The following is an 18955-nucleotide window of genomic DNA, read 5'->3' as shown; positions in this document are numbered from 1 at the left end:
TTAGATGATATGATAAATAAATATTCTATTTGATTTGGAACAGCAAGCCAGACAATATTAAACAGGCCTTTTGTATATAATGAATATGAATTTGGAGGGCAGAAATGATTCAATATTAAAGCATTAGACCTCTCACTAAAGGCTTCAGTCATACAAAAGTTATACTTAAATCCAAACTGGTTCTCTAGCAAATTAATAAGAATGTCTCACCCTATGTTCAAGAAAGACCTTTTTCGCTTTTCAGATTACACCCTCTCACTTTCAGTTATTTGAAATCATCTGCTTACTATTGCTATTTTTAAAACAAGCCATGAAGTTGTTTGCAATTTCAATTTAATCCACCAGAAAATACAGAACAAATAATACAACAAATATTGTGGTTGAACTCAAATATACTAATTGATCCCAAAAAAAAACATATTTGTAAAAAAAATATATATATATATATATATATATATATTTGTAAATTATATCCTAAATATGACTGGTGGGAGGTATGCCACTCAGACATTGCTCATCCTTTATATTTATTCCTTTCTTTTACTTTTAGATTCATGTGTATTGTTGTGAATTGTTACTACTGCACTTTTGGAGCTAGGAACACAAGCATTTCGCTACATCTGCTAAATATGTGTATGTGACCAATAACATTTGACTTTAAGTTCTCAAATGTTCCATACGCACAAACATTTTGTGCACAAAATTGTTTACATCCCTGTTAGTGAGTATTTTATCCTTTTGTCAAGGTAATCCTGCCACCTGACAGGTGTGGCATATCAAGAAGCAAACAATGCCACAGAGCATGCAATTGGCATGCTGACTGCACAAATGTCCACCAGAGTTGTTGCCACAGAATTGAATGTTCATTTCTCTACCATTATCCGGCAACCTCTTTTTAGACAATTTGGCAATATGTCCAACCAGTCTCACAACCGCAGACCACGTATAACCATGCCAGCCAAGAACCTCCATCTGGCTTCTTCACCTGCAGAATTGTCGGAGGGGTGGTGCGGAGTTATATTTCTGTCTGTAATAAAGCCCTTTTGTGGGGGAAAACTCATTCTGATTGGCTGGGCCTGGCTCCCAAGTGGGTCGGCCTGGCTCCCAAGTCTGTGGGTCTATGCCAACCCATGACTGCGCACCTGCCCAGTCATGGGAAATCTGTAGATTAGGGCCTAATGAATTTATTTCAATTGACTGATTTCTTCATATGAGCTGTAACTCTTTTAAATTGTTGCATTTAACAAATTAAAGTATATATGGAAAGTTTAGTTCAAATCAAAAAGGGGTGTGGTCAAAAAGTGATCAAATAGAACAACCTTTTAAATAAGTGGTATGCAAGCCAGATTCGAGACACGGACTGTCTTTCAAACCATCGACAAGCAGTGTGTGGTTTCCAGAGGTCAGCCTTTGGAGATCCTTCTGTGCCTTAGTGACTTGACTTTTACTGCTTAATTGTAGGCTGACTGCCTTCCAATCTTCATAATTAAATGCACTTGGCTTCACATCAAAAGTCCCTGTTTCCTTTGAAGGGCCATTGAATGTAGACCACATACACATTTCATAGCCAATGGATAAGCATGGAAATACATTTGAGCCAATGCCATTACCATCGCTTCCGAAATACACCTTTTAAAGCAGAAATCTGCAGGTTGTGGGCGACCCTGTTCCACCCCACTTCTTGTTGTGTTTTCACTTTGAACGAAAACAAGGGGGTTGAGTTCTGAGCCTCCTTGGGCTGGCCTTCTGGGCTAGGTGTGTCTTTGCGCTAATCCTGCCTACTCAAATGACCCTGCTCCCCCAGAGCTGGAGAGGAAATGAAAGTCACTAGCAACCTAACGCTTCAGCCGCCAGAAACAAAAAGAGCAGAAGAAGTCAACAAGCATCATTCTCTGTTCTTGGATCAGAATCAACTTGATCCCAAAGGGGAAAAAGAAGCGAGCGACTGCGCATGACCAATCCATAAACTGGATAAACATTGGAATTAATTTTAACAAGTGGAAGAGTGACTGACATGGCCCCCGTTCTCATGGACTGGTAACATTAGGTAAGTGTTGGGTTGCGTGTTTAGCCTGCTAGTTATGTTAGCTGCTAACCTCAGTGTGTTCAATGTTCATGCTAGCTGAGACAGCTAGCTAGCTTAGCTAGCTAACATATTTGGTATTCAGACTGTATTGTACTCAAAGGAATCTAACAATAGCATCATGTAGCTACACTGCATAAACCCCACAAGATGCTCAATGCCTTTATTTCAACTAGCTGAAGCTAGGTGTGCCGATTTGTTGACATGATAGTGTTTCGTTTGTAGATGATAATGCTAGCTAGGTGGTCGACAGCATTTCCAGCACCGGACCAATCCCCAAAAAAGTATCTAGCTTTAAAATTTGGTACAGTAACATCACACGAACATGTATTTCCCAGGGAGATACTGGTGAACACGGTCTGATTTCGAGGGAACCTGAGACAAGTTGTGGTTGTGAAAACTCCAACACTGAAAGAGGTAAGAAATGTATGCAATTTCTGTTATGCTTTGTGACTCAATATTATTTTGTTGGTTATTGACCAAAATAGTTTGTTTGCCTGTTCAGCACATCCCCTGCCTATATACAGCATTGATTCTTACCTAGAGTAACCCAACTGAATGAATATCCATCATGGCCAGTAAAGTAAACAATTGCTCATCTGCATGACATATTGGTGGAATTATGGGTTAATGAAGTCTTAGGATGGTACATTAGCATGACACATCTTACATGGTTATAGCACGTCGCCACATTCTATGTACAGTGTATTCCGACCCCTTTACTTTTTCAACATTTTGTTATGTTACAGCCTTATTCTAAAATGGATTCAATAGTTGTTTTTTTTATCACTACCCCATAATTTATTCAGAATAAAAAAAGATGCCTTATCTACTTAAGTATTCAGACCCTTTGCTATGAGACTAGAAATTGAGCTCAGGTGCATCCTGTTTCCATTGATCATCCTTGAGATGTTTCTACAACTTGATTGGAGTCCGCCTGTGGTAAATTTAAATTCATTGGACATGAATTGGAAATGCAAACACCTGTCTATATAAGGTCCCACAGTTGGCAATGCATTTCCTAGCAAAAACCAAGCCATGAGGTCGACGGAATTATCCATAGAGCTCCGAGACAAGATTGTGTCGGACAGATTTGGTGATGGGTACCAAAAAATGTCAGCAGCATTGAAAGTCCAAGAGCAGTGGCCTCCATCATTCTTCATTGGAAGAAGTTTGGAACCACCAAGACTCTACCTTGAGCTGGCCGCCCAGCCAAACTGAGTAATCGAGGAAGGGCCTTGGTCAGGGATGTGACCGAGAAGCCGATAGTCACTCTGTTAGAGCTCCAGAATTCCTCTGTGATGGGAGAAACTTCCAGACGAACAACCATCTCTGCAGCACTCCACCAATCAGGCCTTTATGGTAGTGTGGCCAAACAGAAGCCACTCAGTAAAATGCGCATGACAGCCCACTTGGAGTTTGCCAAAATGCACCTAAAGGACTTTCAGACCATTTCGAAACAAGATTCTCTGGTCTGATGAAACCAAGATTTAATTATTTGACCTGAATGCCAAGTGTCACGTCTAGAGGAAACCTGGCACCATCCCTACAGTGAACCATAGTGGTGGCAGCATCATGCTGTGGCTTCGCGACAAGTCTCTGAACGTCCTTGAGTGACCCAGCCAGAGACCGTACTTGAACCCAATCGAACATCTCTGGAGAGACCTGAAAATAGCTGTGCAGCAACGCTCCCCATCTAATCTGACATAGCTTGAGAGGATCTGCAGAGAAGAATGGAAGAAACTCTCCAAATACAGGTGTGCCAAGCTCGTAGCGTCATGCCCAAGAACACTCAAGGCTGTAATCGCACCCAAAAGTGCTTCAGCAAAGTACCGAGTAAAGGGTCTGAATACTTATGTATTTGCAAAAACGTGATTTTAGATTTTTGCCAAAATTGATTAAAAAAACTTTCTGCTTTCACATTATGGGGTATTTTGTGTAGATTGAGGGGGGGGTTTATTTAATCAATTTTAGAATAATGCTGTGATGTAACAAAATCAAGGGGTCTGAGTACTTTCCGAGTGCACTGTATGTAAAGGACATTGTTGTGACAGACTTATTTGGTGGTAATGTCAACACAGCATTGGTGATTCACAATCCTGGACAGCATTGAAGAAGTGGTTGAATTCATAAATGGTGTATGTGTTCTCGCTATAATGTACTCATGTCCCATAAATATTATGTGATCAAAATCACCTTTTTTTGGTATATGCATAGGATGCAGTCTGATGTATACAGGAAATTACATTGCAATGTACCGTGTACTATTGACGTAAAAATGTGTTTTCCCAATGTCAACCTATAATGCACAGGATAGTTTGGACCTGTTGGATGGAATAAACCAAGTCAACCATAGATGATGACAAACATCCTAACCCTTCAGCTACACTACATGCATCACCATCAAAAGTATCCATGTGGCGTTCTATCTGGTACAGAAACCAACCAATTCAACTTAGTCTCATTATTTCAATTCACAAGAAAGAATGAAAGAATGCACGTTAAGCCATTAAATGTAACCTCTGTAGCAGGCCCGTTAGGATGCAATGCGGTCTTACCTGCTCTGATGACCTAGTAGGTGCTGAAAGGTGGGAACCAGAAGCAGCACATAGGTTTGTGGTCTGGAGGTGTAGGACCTGGCAAAAGGGTCATCATTCCAATCTGCTGTGTGTGGTTGGTACTGGCCTCACGAGAGGCTGTGGCACCATGTAGGCTTTTTACCTGGGAGCTGATAGCTAGTGCATTCAGAAAGTATTCAGACTCCTTGACTTGTACCACATTTTGTTACATTATAGCCTTATTCTAAAATTGATTAAATTGTTTCCCCCCCCCTCGTCAGTCTACACACAATACCCCATAATGACAAATCAAACAAGTTTTTAGAAAAGTTTGCAAATACATAAGAATTCAGACCCTTTACTCATTACTTTGTTGAAGCACATTTGGTAGAGATTCCAGCCTTGAGTCTTTGGCATGAAGCTACAAGCTTGGCACACCTGTATTTGGGGAGTTTCTCACATTCTTCTCTGCAGAACCTTTCAAGGTCCGTCAGGTTGGATGGGTGTTGCTGCACAGCTATTTTCAGGTCTCCAGAGATGTTCGATCTGGTTCAAGTCCGGGCTCTGGCTGGGCCACTCAGAGACTTGTCCTGAAACCACTCCTCAGTGTCGTGGCAGTGTGCTTAGGGTCTCTGTCCTGTTGGAAGGTGAACCACCGCCCCAGTCTAATGTCCTGAGCCCTCTGGAGCAGGATTTCATCAATGATCTCTCTGTACTTTGCTCTGTTCATTGTTCCCTCAATCCTGACTAGTTTCCCAGTATCTTCCGCTGAAAAATATCCCCACAGCATAATGCTGCAACCACCATGCTTCACCGTAGGGATGGTGCAGGTTTCCTCCAAGCGTGACGCTTGGCATTCAGACCAAAGAGTTCAATCTTGGTTTCATCAGACCAAAAGGTGCCTTTTAAAAACTCCAAGCGGGCTGTCATGTGCCTTTTACTGAGGAGTGGATTCCATCTGGCCACTCTACAATAAAAGCCTGATTGGTGGAGTGTTGCAGAGATAGTTGTTCTTCTGGAAGGTTGTCCCATCTCCACAGATGAACAATCGGCTTCTTCGTCACATCCCTGACCAAGGCCCTTCTCCCCCGATTGCTCAGTGTGGCCGGGCGGACAGCTCTAGGAAGAGTCTTGGTGGTTCCAAACTTCTTCCATTTAAGAATGATGGAGGCCACTGTGTTCTTGGCCGTTCAGTGCTGCAGAAATGTTTTGGTACCCTTCCCAGATCTGTGCCTCATCTATGCTCCGGACAATTCCTTCGACCTTCTGGCTTGGTTTTTGCTCTGACATGCACTGTCAACTGAGGGACCTTATATAGACAGGTGTGTGCCTTTCCAAATCATGGCCAATCAATTGAATTTACCACAGGTGGAATTCAATCAAGTTGTAGAAACATCTCAAGTATGATCAATGGAAACTATGTACCTGAGCTCAATTTCGAGTCTCATAGCAAGGAGTCTGAATACTTATTGTTAGGTTCTAATTTTCGGAGTAAATAACTGATGGACAATAGAGAAGCTTAACCAAGCTTAATTCTATCCAAAGGGTCGATACAGCTGGATTCAAAAAAATGAAATTTCACACAAGCACTTATTTAACCCTTTCTCTGAGGCTAAGTTTCCTCCACAACTGAACAGCCAATGCATCTCTGTTACTAGACAGAACCTTAGTGATATCTGTTCTTCCTCATCTAACCTGACCTTTACCCCAAAGTTCTCACTCCTCCCCAACGCAAGGCTATCATGGTTATTGATACCAGACTCTCTCTTCTCCCATAGGATCCCTGATGTCTAACAATAACATATCCTGACATAATGTAAATGTTATACATTCCCCCCTCTCCTTTGGTTCTAAGATCTCCACCTGTCTCCCCTACACATTCCAAAGCCATCTGACTCCTACAGATAACCATTAACTTCTGATATAACAACCATTCTCTATCATCCCTCAGATACTATAGTATTACTTCTGATCTATCATGTCTCTAGTATAGCAATGTTCAACGTTTACCCAGAATCCAAATTTATATAAATTAGGTATTTTTGTCACAAAAAAAATGCAAAAATTACTACAAACCTATTTTCGCTTTGTCGTTATGGGGTATTGTGTGTAGATTGAGGATTTGTATTTATTTAATCCATTTTAGAATAAGGCTGTAATGTAATAATGTGGAGAAAGTCAAGGGGTCTTCATATGAAAAGTATTAACTGTATGTCCTGTCTTGTGTGTGTTTATTTAAGTTCTACAAGTATTCAGTTGTCATGTAATTGTCCCATTTTGGGTGGAAGAGTCACTTTTACTTGTAATGTTTAATTGTGAATTACAGTTGAAGTCTGAAGTTTACATACACTTAGGTTGGACTCATTATAACTTGTTTTTCAACCACTCCACAAATTTCTTGTAAACAAACTATAGTTTTGGCAAGTCAGTTAGGACATCTACTTTGTGCATGACACAAGTCATTTTTCTAACCCTCCAGCATGACAATACCACCAGCCATACTCCTCGTTCTGTACGTGATTTACTGCAAGACAGGAATGTCTGTTCTGCCATAGCCAGCTAAGAGCCCGGCTATCAATCTGGGACCTGTTGGATCGGAGGGTGAGGGCTAGGCACCCCCCCAGAAATGTCCAGGAACTTGCAGGTGCTTTGGTGGAAGAGTGGGGTAACAGCTCACAGCAAGAACCGGCAAATCTGGTGCGGTCCACGAGGAGGAGATGCACTGCAGTATTTAATGCAGCTGGTGGCCACACAAAAGTCCTCTGACTTTTTTGTGTTTTTACCTCCCCCCTTTGTTCAGGGACACATTCAATTTCTGTTAGTCACATGTCTGTGGAACTTGTTCAGTTTGTCCGTTGAATCTTATGTTCATACAAATATTTACACATGTTAAGTTTGCTGAAAATAAACAGTTGACAGAGGACCTTTTTTTTTTTTTGCTGAGTTTATATGTAGTGTTTTGTTCTTACCAGTGTAAGAAGCTAATGTACCATCCTATGACTTCATGGCCCATGGTCCACCAATATGTCATGCAGATGAGCCATTGTTTACTATACTGACTACGCTGGATATTTATTTTAAGTCCGTTACAAACAAATTCTTAATTACAATGACAGCCTAACCCGGACAACGCTGGGCCAATTGTGCGCCACCCTATGGGACTCCCAATCACGGCCGGTTCTGGTGGGTAGTTCACACTAGGTAGGAATCAATGCTGTTTATATACAGGCGATGTGCTGAACAGGCAAACATGGCTAACGATTTTGGTATTTTACCAACAAAATAATTATTGAATCCCAAAGTAAAACAGAAGATGTATACAGCTTTTCTTAATCCTTCAGTGTTGGTGTTTGCACAACCACAACATGCACAGTCTTAGGTTAACTTGAAATCAGACTGTCTCCACCAGTATCTCCCTGAGAAATGTTGTAATTTGGGTTTATTAATCATCCCCATCTAGCTGCTGACAAGGCAGCAGCTACTCTTCCTGGGGTCCAGCTACATTAAAACAGTTACATACAGTTAAAAATATGACATTACATTTCATAACACTTTACCCAATACATTTAGTGTGTTCCAACAGGCCACTTCTCCACTTCACATATTTACAATAAAACATCCATGTGTACGTGTGTGTCTGCACAGTCCCCAGTCCCCCTGTTCAATATGGTATAATTGTATCGTTTTTAAAAATCCTGTTCTACTGCTTGCATCAGTTACCTGATGTGGAAAAGAGTTCAATGTAGCCATGGCTCTATGTAGTACTGTGCACCTCCCATAGTCTGTTCTTGACTTGAGGATTTTGAAGAAACCTTTGGTGGCATGTCTTGTGGGGTATGCATGGTTGTCTGAGCTGTGTGCTAGTAATGATGAAGTCAGTCTCTCCTCAAATTTGCATATTGCATAATGCATATTATTGTTAGTGTACTTTTAAGGGCCAGCCATGCTGCCCTGTTCTGAGCCAATTGTATTTTTCCGAGGTCCCTCTTGGTGGCACCTGACCACATGACTGAACAGGAGTCCAGGTGCGACAAAACTACAGCCTGTAGGATCTGCCTTAGTGATACTGTTGTTAAGAAGGCAGAGCTTTATTTTGGAAAGACTCCTCCCCATCTTAGCTACTGTTGTATCAACATGTTTTGGCCATGACCGTTTACAATCCAGGGTTACTCCAAGCAGTTTAGTCACCTCAACTTGCCCAATTTCCACATGTATTTATTACAAGATTCAGTTGCTGTTTAGGTTTTAGTGAATCATTTGTCCCAACTACAATGCTTTTAGTTTTTGAAATGTTTAGGAATTTATTCCTTGCCACTATTCTGAAACTGCAGCTCTTTAATTGCTGCAGTGATTTCACTTGCTGTAGTAGCTGATGTGTATAGTGTTGCGTCATCCTCATACATAGGCACACTGGCTTTACTCAAGGCCAGTGACATTTCATAAGTAAAATTGATAAAAGTAAGGGCCTAGACAGCTGCCCTGGGGGATTCCTGATTCTACCTGGATTGTTGGAAAGTCTTCCATTAAAGAACACCCTTCTGTTAGACAGGTAATGCTTTATCCACAACATAGCAGGGGGTCTAAAGCCATGACACATACATTTTTCCATCAACAGACTGTGATCAATAATGTCAAAAGCCGCAAAGAAAAAAACAACACAGCTCTCACAATCTTTGTATCATGAATTTCTCAGCCAATCATCAGTCATTTGTGTAATTGCTGTGCTTGTTGAATGTCCTTCCCTACAAGCATGCTGAAAGTCTGCTGTCAATTTGTATACTGTAAAATAGCATTGTATCTGGTCATGTTTTTCCCCCCCAAAAGTTTACTAGGGATTGGTAATCGTTTGATTGTTCGGCTATTTGAGCCAGTAAAGGGGGCTTTACTATTCTTGGGTAGCGGAATTACTTTTGCTTCCCTCCAGGCCTGAGGGCACACACTTTCTAGTAGGCTTAGATTGAAGATATGGCAAATAGGAGTTGCAATATCAGCACTGTTATCCTCAGTTATTTTGCATCCAAGTTAAACACCAGTGGCTTGTCATTGTTGATAGACAACAATGCTTTTTTTTCTCTTTTTTTTATTTTACATCTTCCACACCCTATGGAATTCAGAATTACAATGCTTGTCTTTCATAATTTAATCAGTTATACTTGGAATTGTCGTGTCAGCATTTGTTGCTGGCATGTCGTACCTACATTTGCTTATCTTGCCAATTAAGTAATTGGCAATGTACAGAAACATATCTGACCAAATGGTATAGCTAGAAGCATTTTTTGGGGGGTGGTCCTGGACAGAAACTGCTGTCTTACCACCTAGCTAGTTAGCATTATCATCTACAAACGAGAGACACTACCATGTAACCAATCTGCATATCTAGCTTCAGCTAGCTAGCTAACTGTACCTAGTTGAAATAAAGGCATTGAGCATCTTGTTGGGGTTTATGCAGTGTCGCTACATGATGGTATCGTTAGATTCCTTTGAGTACAAAACAGTCCAAATTCAGATGTTAGGTAGCCTTGTTAGCTGCTAGCTTGAACATTGAACACACTAAGGTTAGTAGCTAACGTAGCTAGCAGGCTAAAAACGCAACCCAACACTTACCTAACGTTACCAGTCCATGAGAACAGTGGCCATGTCAGTCACTCTTCCATTGGTTAAAATTAATCCAGTTTATCATGTTTATGGATTGGTCATGAGCAGTCTTTCTCGCTGCTTTTTATATTTTGGGGTTGAGTTGATTCAGATCCAAGAACGGAGGATGATGCTTGTCGGCTCCGTCTGCTCTTTGTTTCTGGCGGCTGAAGTGTTAGGTTTCAAGTGACTTTCACTTCCTCTCCAGCTCTGGGGCAGTAGGGTCATTCGGGTATGCGAATTAGCACAGACACACCTAGCATAAAAGTCCAACCCAAGGTGGCTCAGGGCTCAACTGCCTTGTTTTCATTCAAAGTGAAAACACTACACAAGAAGTGGGGAGGCATAGGTTCACCCACAATCTGCAGATTTCTGCTTTAATATAGTCAGAACATTGTGTAAACAGGTTCTAAAGCTGGACTTCTCCTATTCTTCAGTGAAGCTGTGCATTGCAGTCATTGTTAATTTCTCCCAAAGGGCATTGGCAATATAAGGAGTGCACATTTAGAGAGCATGTCTTTCTCTCTTGTCATTCGATCTGGTCTAAATTGAGGCTTTTCTACGACAAAGGTCCGACATGGCTAACTTTTTCGCTGACTGTATACACTGTAAAAGGGACATGTCAGTCACCATTCGCTAGCAACACGCTTAGCAACAAGATGTTTTGTGTGCCATTTCCAATATAGGCCTGTCTAGCAATGAATGATCAACATATTATTTTCCTTGATAGTGTGTTGCAGAGTCTAGCCCATTAGCTGGTTTGTTTTGTCCTCAGATAAGGATGGCAAGGCCTTCCACCCCACCTATGAAGAGAAGCTTCGTCTGGTGGCCCTCCACAAGCAGGTGTTACTGGGGCCATACAACCTCGACGCCTCTCCAGAGGTGGGCTTCTTTGACGTCCTGGGAAATGACCGCAGGTAATCCACCCGCACCCCTCCCCAGTGTGTGTGTGTGTGTGTGACTTTTTAAGTTCAGCTGATGCTCCAGCACTAGTGCTGCTGCTGTGTTTCAGGAAATGTGAGGAAACTGTTTGGAATCCAGGTTTTTCACAGCTCAGTGTGAAAAAGTTGTCCCCCATCTCTATCTCCCACTCTAATTTAAATTCAAAGGGGCTTTATTGCCATGGGAACATATGTTTATATTGCCAAAGAAAGTAAAATAAACAAAAGTGAGAAAATTGAACATCTACAATTCAAAAAAACTATACTATCCCTCTTTCCCCTTTAGGAAAGAGTGGGCTGCTCTGGGTAACATGGAGAAGGAGGAGGCTATGGTGGAGTTTGTCAAGCTGTTGAACAAATGCTGTAATTTATTTGCACCCTATGTCACCTCCCACCAAATAGAGAAGGATGAGCAGGAGAGGAAACGGTAAGTTGTCCAGGAGGACAGACATTTCTGCCCATGACAGCAACATGGTGGAAACTACCCTAGGACTTAGGGAGTTTACTCAAGTTTGTCGTGTTTTTGTCTCTTTCCTTCCATCTTACCTCAGGAGGGAGGAGGAGGAACGACAGCGCCGGGAGGATGAAGAGAGGGAGCGACAGAGGCAGGAGGAGGAGAGACAGATGATCGAAGAGGAGGAGAGGCTGAAGAGGGAGGAGGAGGAGAGGAGGCAGTTGGAGGAGGAGAGGCTACGGGTGGAGCAGCAGAAGTGAGTAGTGTGTCTGTGTGTGTATGATAGATTATCAGTTTCTTTAGCTTCAGCTTTCCCTCTCTACAGTAGTCCAGTGTTTGAAGGAAGGGTGCTGAGTTGACTCTCTCCTCCATCATCTTGCAGACAGCAGATCATGGCAGCACTGAATGCCCAGACGGCAGTGCAGTTCCAGCAGTATGCTGCCCAGCAGTACCCAGAGAGCCCTGAGCAGCAGCTGGGTCTCATACACCAGCTACAGGAACAACACTACCAACAGTACATGCAGCAGCTCTACCAGGTCCAGCTGGCACAACAACAGGTACACACAACAACATTCTATGCACTCCACATCTTCCTCAAGCAAGTGGGTAGGACAATGACATCACATCAGACCAACTCCTTGAATGCAATACTTCTTGAAGTTTGCGGTTGTCAAAAAAGCACTGTTTTGCGCAAAACATTTTATTTTTATTTTTTTTACCCTTAAGTGTGTGCACATTACTATAGGGGAGAGTGGGGTAAGTTGGGTGATTTTTTTTTTTTATTTTATTTTATTTTTTTACATTCAGCATCACTCCAAGGAAAATATAGTATTCTTTCTAACAAAGATATCTAGATATATTTCAGGATGATGTTTATCCCCAGAAAAAAAACAGAATTCATGTAAAAATGTGTTTTGAAAACCATAGCTTGTCCAAAAACAGTGGTCTCTTGGCACAACTTACCACGGGCATGGGGTTTGTTGAGCTGCAGGACAGGCTAAGTTAAAGGACCATTCTACCCCAAAACTATCTTTTGGTATTTGTTTCATTAGTCCTTTGTTGATATGGTCACAAAATGTTTTGCATGTCAGCAATCGAGTTGCTGACATGCACAACATGCAAAACATGTTGGGACTATATCAACAATGGACTAATGAAACAAAAACCAAAATATTGTTTTTTTGGTGGCGTTTTCTTTTAAGCCATCTACAAATTTCTGTACTGAATAAAATATTACCACTACCTTTTTAAAACCAAACACAATTTAACACCATCACAATCGCTTTTGTCTTTTTAAACGCCCACACCAGTAGGAATCCACTTTTCTGAGCTGAAAGACGATGACCAGAGCTTACCCATGTCAATAAGTCATAGTTTTAGTCAAAGTATGACGTATGTTAGGTGTTCCAGTGGCATGCATTGAAATGCGTGGCTTTCTTTTGCAAAATCACTGAATTAACGGACATATTTTCAAATAATTGTCAACCTACAGTGCCTTCGGGAAGTGTTATACCCCTCGACTTATTCCACATTTCGTTTTACAGCCTGAATTCAAAAGTGTTTAAATATTATATATTTTTTCACCCATCTAAACACACTACCCCACAATGATGAAGTGAAAACATGTTTTTATAAATGTTTGCAAATATCAAATTTTACATAAATATTCAGAGTCAATACTTTGTAGAAACACTTTTGGCAGCGATTGCAGCTATGAGTCTTTTTGGGTAAGCCTTTAAGAGCTTTCCACACCTGGATTGTGAAACATTTGCCTTTTTTATTCTTTTTAAAAATTCTTCAAGCTCTGTCAAATTGGCTGTTGAATGGCACACACACACAATCCATTACTCAATTGTCTCGAGGCTTGAAAATCCTTCTTTAGCATGTCTCATCCCCTTCATCTCCACTGATTTGAAGTGGATTTAACAAGTGACATGAGTAAGGGATCATAGCTTTCACCTTCACCAGACTGTCATGGAAAGAGCAGGTGTTCTTAATGTTTTATACATTCAGGGAATTAGCCCACACAGCTACAACGATGCACTTTCATGCTATGTTTAGGACCTCATATTGAACCTAATAGAGACCCCAACTGATGTATAGAACCTTTAGAATCTTTAAAGTATCTACTTTGGTTTAGATACAAGCATCATGAAACCTCTAACACAAGTTAACTTGACTTAGTCCAAAAAAACGATTTTCACCAACTTGCTTACCACTTTTCCCTTGTAGTTTCTTCCTTCAGTGTCCATGGAAATGATGACCTCTTCCTAAATATTTGGTGATTGATTAATTTTGTGTATGGTTTCCTAGAAACAAGGGTGGCTCAATTTGGCTCAACTTACCACACTCTCCCCTATTTATACTTGGGATATCGCTTTTCAACAGGAAAAGTTCAGAAATAGCTGGAGGACGTCTTTGAAACACTGATACTAAAACAGTTTTTATCAACTTCTGTTGTCTTTCATTTTTTATGAAGATATTTTTTTGTGATCATTAAGGGGAAAAGTTTGAGATTGTACAGAAATTTCTTAATTCTGCTGCCCTCCCAGTCATTGACCCTCCGTTCCCCCTCCCTCACCCTTCCAGGCAGCATTACAGAAGCAGCAGGAGGATGCGGTGGTGAAGGCCACCCTGGAGGCCACTAGTGAGCCTGTAGCTGCAGCGCTCCCGGCTAGAGAGAATGTCCCCTTGCTCAATGGCCAGTCAGACTCCCACTCTGAGGGCACAGACAGAGAGCCAGAGCGCTTAGAGCCTGCTGAGGAGGCCACTGAGAATGGGCCAATAGGTACACACGTGCAAAGGCCAGGTACAAACACACATGCATGCACGCACACACACCGGCCAGGTAGACATACATGCATGCATCCACAAGCGTGCACACATTCCAAATTGTAATGTGATGCCTTACTCTCTACACTTGGTGATGCGACTTTGGGGATCAGAAATGGATGAATAGGTGTAAGGGATATGTGAATGACTCTTCCCTAACCCTTCGATTGGCTAAGAAGTTGCTGGCCAGGACAGAGGATGCCAATTCCTGGTTTGTAATCAAACCATGGAATTCATTCATCGGTTACAGCAGAGTATCTCTGCCTACTTTGTTATCCTGCATAGAACAAGGAGACAGTGTGCCTGTATAGCCCTAAAGCCAGTACTGCCTCATCTAGTGAAAATGAAAGTCACTTTTACTACTCAAAAGCATACATTTGTTTGTATCCTGTAATTTTCTGAAATGTTGTACCAGAGAAATGGATGTACATTGTGCATAATCAGCCACTGTTATATTTACACGCCCCTCTCATTCCGTCCTCTCCCCCAGCAGACTCGCCCCCGGTCATAGCAGCCCCCTCCATGTGGACGCGACCCCAGATCAAGGACTTCAAGGAGAAGATTCGGCAGGACGTGGACAGTGTGATCACGGTGGGGCGTGGCGAGGTAGTGACAGTGCGAGTGCCCACCCACGAGGAGGGCTCCTACCTCTTCTGGGAGTTTGCCACGGACCACTACGATATCGGCTTCGGAGTCTTCTTTGAGTGGACAGATGCCGCCAATGCCTCGGTCAGTGTGCACGTCAGCGAGTCCAGCGACGAAGACGAGGATGAGGAAGGTGAGGAGAGGAAGATGCGATGCCTGCTGGATTTCTAATGGGATGTTATGGGGTTCTTTCATGAGACCCAGGATACAGCTCTATTGAGAGGGCCTATACCTGCTTGTTTGTCATAGTTAATATTTTTTCACGTCTTTAATATAGCCCCTTATTGTTAATGTGAATGGTCCTTTCATACTGCTAGAAAAACACTAGGCGGCTATTCACTGAAAGCCACCTCAGACCAGATGAAAATAATCTTGTAGTGTGATCCAGTAGTTACTGACCAGCCCCCCTGATGGTCTGCTTTCCCTCTATTTCCAGGTGAGCCCCCTAGTGAGGAGGAGAAGGCTAAGAAAGAGGCAGGGAAGCCGCAGGTGGATGAGATAGTGCCGGTTTATCGGCGGGACTGTCACGAGGAGGTCTATGCCGGCAGTCACCAATACCCTGGCCGTGGGGTCTACCTTCTCAAGTTCGACAACTCTTACTCTCTTTGGAGGTCAAAAGTGTCTACTACAGAGTCTACTACACCAGATAAGCCTGGAGGGACTACAGGAGATGGGGAGTGTGTGTTTGAAGAGAGGAAGGGGGGGATGAGATGATCTGTTCTGGACTAGATCTTCAGAGGGCGATGGAGTTGCGTCGGACTCCCGTTGGAGATGGGACTCCTGTCTCTGTCTCTGTGTGTGTGTGTGTGACTCCTGTCTGTGTGTGTGTGTGCTTACACCTCATTGGAGCCTGTGGAGTCCGGGAGGTAGTTAACCCTGTAGTGTGTTCACCACCTGTCGTCTTCTCGCTCTTAGACATCAACTCTAGGACTTTCTTGTATTTAATGGCCATCTTTCCTGCCCAAACATCATCTAACTCTAGTCTGCCCTGTCATGTCATTGTTATGGCTGTGCTTCTCTCTGAGTGAGACACTCCTTAACCTGAGTTCAAATTTAACACAACTGAAGTCCAATGAGAGAAGTCATTGGTCAAATGGAGTCCAAACATGGTGACACACTACACTACAGCACCATGCCTTTGTACTCCAGAAGGAATACCTCATAGACCACCACGGAGTAACACTAAAACACACTCATCTGAACACAGTCAGTTACTCCTCAAGTGGCAACGCTTCTATTGCAAGAGCTACGCCCAAATCCACATCAACCCCTAGCTCCTACCAGCTACATACTTCTGGAGGTCTGAGAGGGTTGGATTTAAGACATAAGCAATATTGCAGAATTTCTAGTATAGCCTGTCCTAGGCCATGGTGGAGCTATTATCATATTGATATTATCTAAGCAATCCTTTCAGATCGCCACAAGTGCAAATGGGGGAGGGGCTAGGGATTCATTTGGGATTGTACACTGTTCTACTGAGCGAAGGATAATGAAGAGCAAGGGGTTAGAAGGGGTATAGGGTTGGAAGAGGGATATGACATGTACATGGAAAAGTTCGGTATCTCAAAATGGAATGCTGAAAAAAGCGAGATTGTGTCTAAAAAAACATTTAATTCATATTTATTATTCACCCTTGTAGGATAATTTTTGTGTCTGTATAATATTTGGGTGTATTTCATCTCCAAACAGTGGCCTCCCTGCTTCAGGAGACATGTCTCTAGTCTTTTAGATGCTTCCTTTCCTTCATGGCCACTGATCTCAAAGGACATGAGAGGTGAAAATTATAAGGATGGAAACTTACCCATCTTTCCCTATCAGTGGCTATGAAGGACAGGGGACAAGGAAAGGAATCCAGTAAGGCGTATTGGGACACCCCCATGTCTGTTCTGAAGGAGACTGGGCATTGTCATCTATTGATCATCTATCTATTGTGTTGAGTTTGTCTATGGACTGGAGATGCTAATCCTATTTCATACATACGAACTGCCGGCTAATGACTTAGAGGGAATCATCAGTTGAAACAATAACAAATTGAAATCCCCACCCCTGTTTCAGTAAAAAGCTGAGGGATAGGGCTGGAGAAAGGTAACCACTCTCAAATTCATTGACAGAGCTATGGATGCAAGGACTGACCATCCATGATTACAATTATAGTTTTAACCATATATAGTGCTTGTTTACATTTACCAACATTGGAGTGAAACAAGCTTATATTTGAAGTTCTGATGGGTTATGACAGTTGAACTGAAGTCATGAAGAATTTAACTTGGAAATGCCTCAAGAATCAATGGGAATATTTCATTAATTCAGAAGTCTGAAGAGGGATGATGCAACTGCACATTCCCCTTTAAGATGAGTTACTGTGACCTCTCTCGAGCATTTGATCTTTCTGTCCTAATTGATGGATTGATTCCGATTTATTATTATTTTTCTCTCAAATAGGACTGTCTGCTATCGCTAATAAACTGAGATGATCACGTCTAGCTCTCTAGTCATCCATGTTTCTTTGTTGAGAGTAATCAGTTAACCATCAGTTACTAACTGAACTCAGACTGAGCTCTGAAGGTGTGTTTTTCTTTAACTCTTACTGTATGATCTCTTAGTTGTTTATCTTGTTGCCATTATTTGGTATTGTCCAGTCAGATGTTCCTCCACATTGCATCTGCATGCTTTGTGTTTCACTTGAAGTTAAAGTCAGCCACCAGGGTTTGTTTATTTAAAGAAAAACAAATATTTATTTAACTAGGCAAGTCAGTTAAGATCAAATTCTTATTTACAATGACGGCCTACTCCGGCCGAACCGTAACCCGGACGCCGCTGGGCCAATTGTGCGCCGCCCTATGGGACTCCCAATCACGGCCGGTTGTGATACAGGCTGGAATCAAACTCGGGAGCTGATAATTCTGTTCTTCTTTTGAAATACATTTTTTGGATGAATCATACCATTGTTTGGTTTCTGATGGGTTTTCAAGTCTCCTTTCCATTCAAAGATGCCTGACATTACCTTAACACTTAATAACGTCCACTGTGCCGAGGTTGGTTGCACATCAACAGGGGTCAGAAAGAGATTGAAATAGAATAAGGCCTACCGGTAAGCCAATCACCAACTCCGTCTCCTAGTTGTAGTTTGTACTGGTTGACTTGTGGCAATGGTTTTCACCCAGAAATTGAGAAATGCATCATGCAAGGCACTATTGATGGTAAAGCTAGTTAGGAGCCACAAAGTTCAAGAAAGTCCCCATTGTTGAGCTCTTTCATTGTGTTCTGTTCATTTGTCTGAAGTACTTTTGCTCACCAACTTTAAGCCTAATGATGCAGATTGTTCTAGCCTTGTAAGTATATCATTATATAAATGGGTTTAAGTGTGGGTTCTAGAGATGGGGGGGGGGCATGAGTTGATGCACTGCAAAGTATGGAGAAGTGGATATTATGTACATTGTTCCCAAAAAAGTCCAACTCAAGTGTAAACTGAAAGACTGGATGAAATGTGGGGGGTGAATTTTTGTCTTGCTTTGACTTTTTTTGATCTGTATGTGTTTAAAGAAGAATCTGGCATATTTAATATTGATTAAACTTATGTTCATCTCTATTACCTGAATGTCATTTTATTCTCACATTTAAAAAATGTAAATGTAAAACATCTACAATTACAGTTTGTGTTCAACTCTATTACAGTCAAGGGGTTACGCCAAGGTTTTATTTAAATTACTCCTGTCTCACTATGGTAATGTGGAAGATACAATCACACATCTAGACAGGAGAAATTGCCTCTCCACTTCCCATATAAGAGGCTGCAGTCCGCTCCTTT

At 41.9% G+C, this 18955-nt stretch overlaps 1 protein-coding gene across 1 annotated transcript in view; it reads left to right on the top strand.

The window, feature by feature from the left end:
- LOC112232968 (Golgi resident protein GCP60-like) overlaps positions 1 to 18736 on the top strand; it is a 31465-nt gene extending 12729 nt beyond the window's left edge. Inside the window, 8 exon segments of the mRNA XM_024400310.2 lie at positions 11051 to 11192; positions 11503 to 11643; positions 11768 to 11926; positions 12053 to 12227; positions 14260 to 14458; positions 14996 to 15280; positions 15584 to 15757; positions 15760 to 18736. Coding sequence (XP_024256078.2) covers positions 11051 to 11192; positions 11503 to 11643; positions 11768 to 11926; positions 12053 to 12227; positions 14260 to 14458; positions 14996 to 15280; positions 15584 to 15757; positions 15760 to 15797 — 1313 coding nt within the window. The 3' untranslated portion in view covers positions 15798 to 18736.
- The last annotated feature ends 219 nt before the right edge of the window (positions 18737 to 18955 follow it).

This window comes from Oncorhynchus tshawytscha, linkage group LG05, assembly GCF_018296145.1.
Source record: "Oncorhynchus tshawytscha isolate Ot180627B linkage group LG05, Otsh_v2.0, whole genome shotgun sequence".
Taxonomy (NCBI): Eukaryota; Metazoa; Chordata; class Actinopteri; order Salmoniformes; family Salmonidae; genus Oncorhynchus; species Oncorhynchus tshawytscha.
The sequence above is the reverse complement of the archived record's forward strand: the minus strand, read 5'-3'. Positions and strand labels throughout refer to the sequence as shown.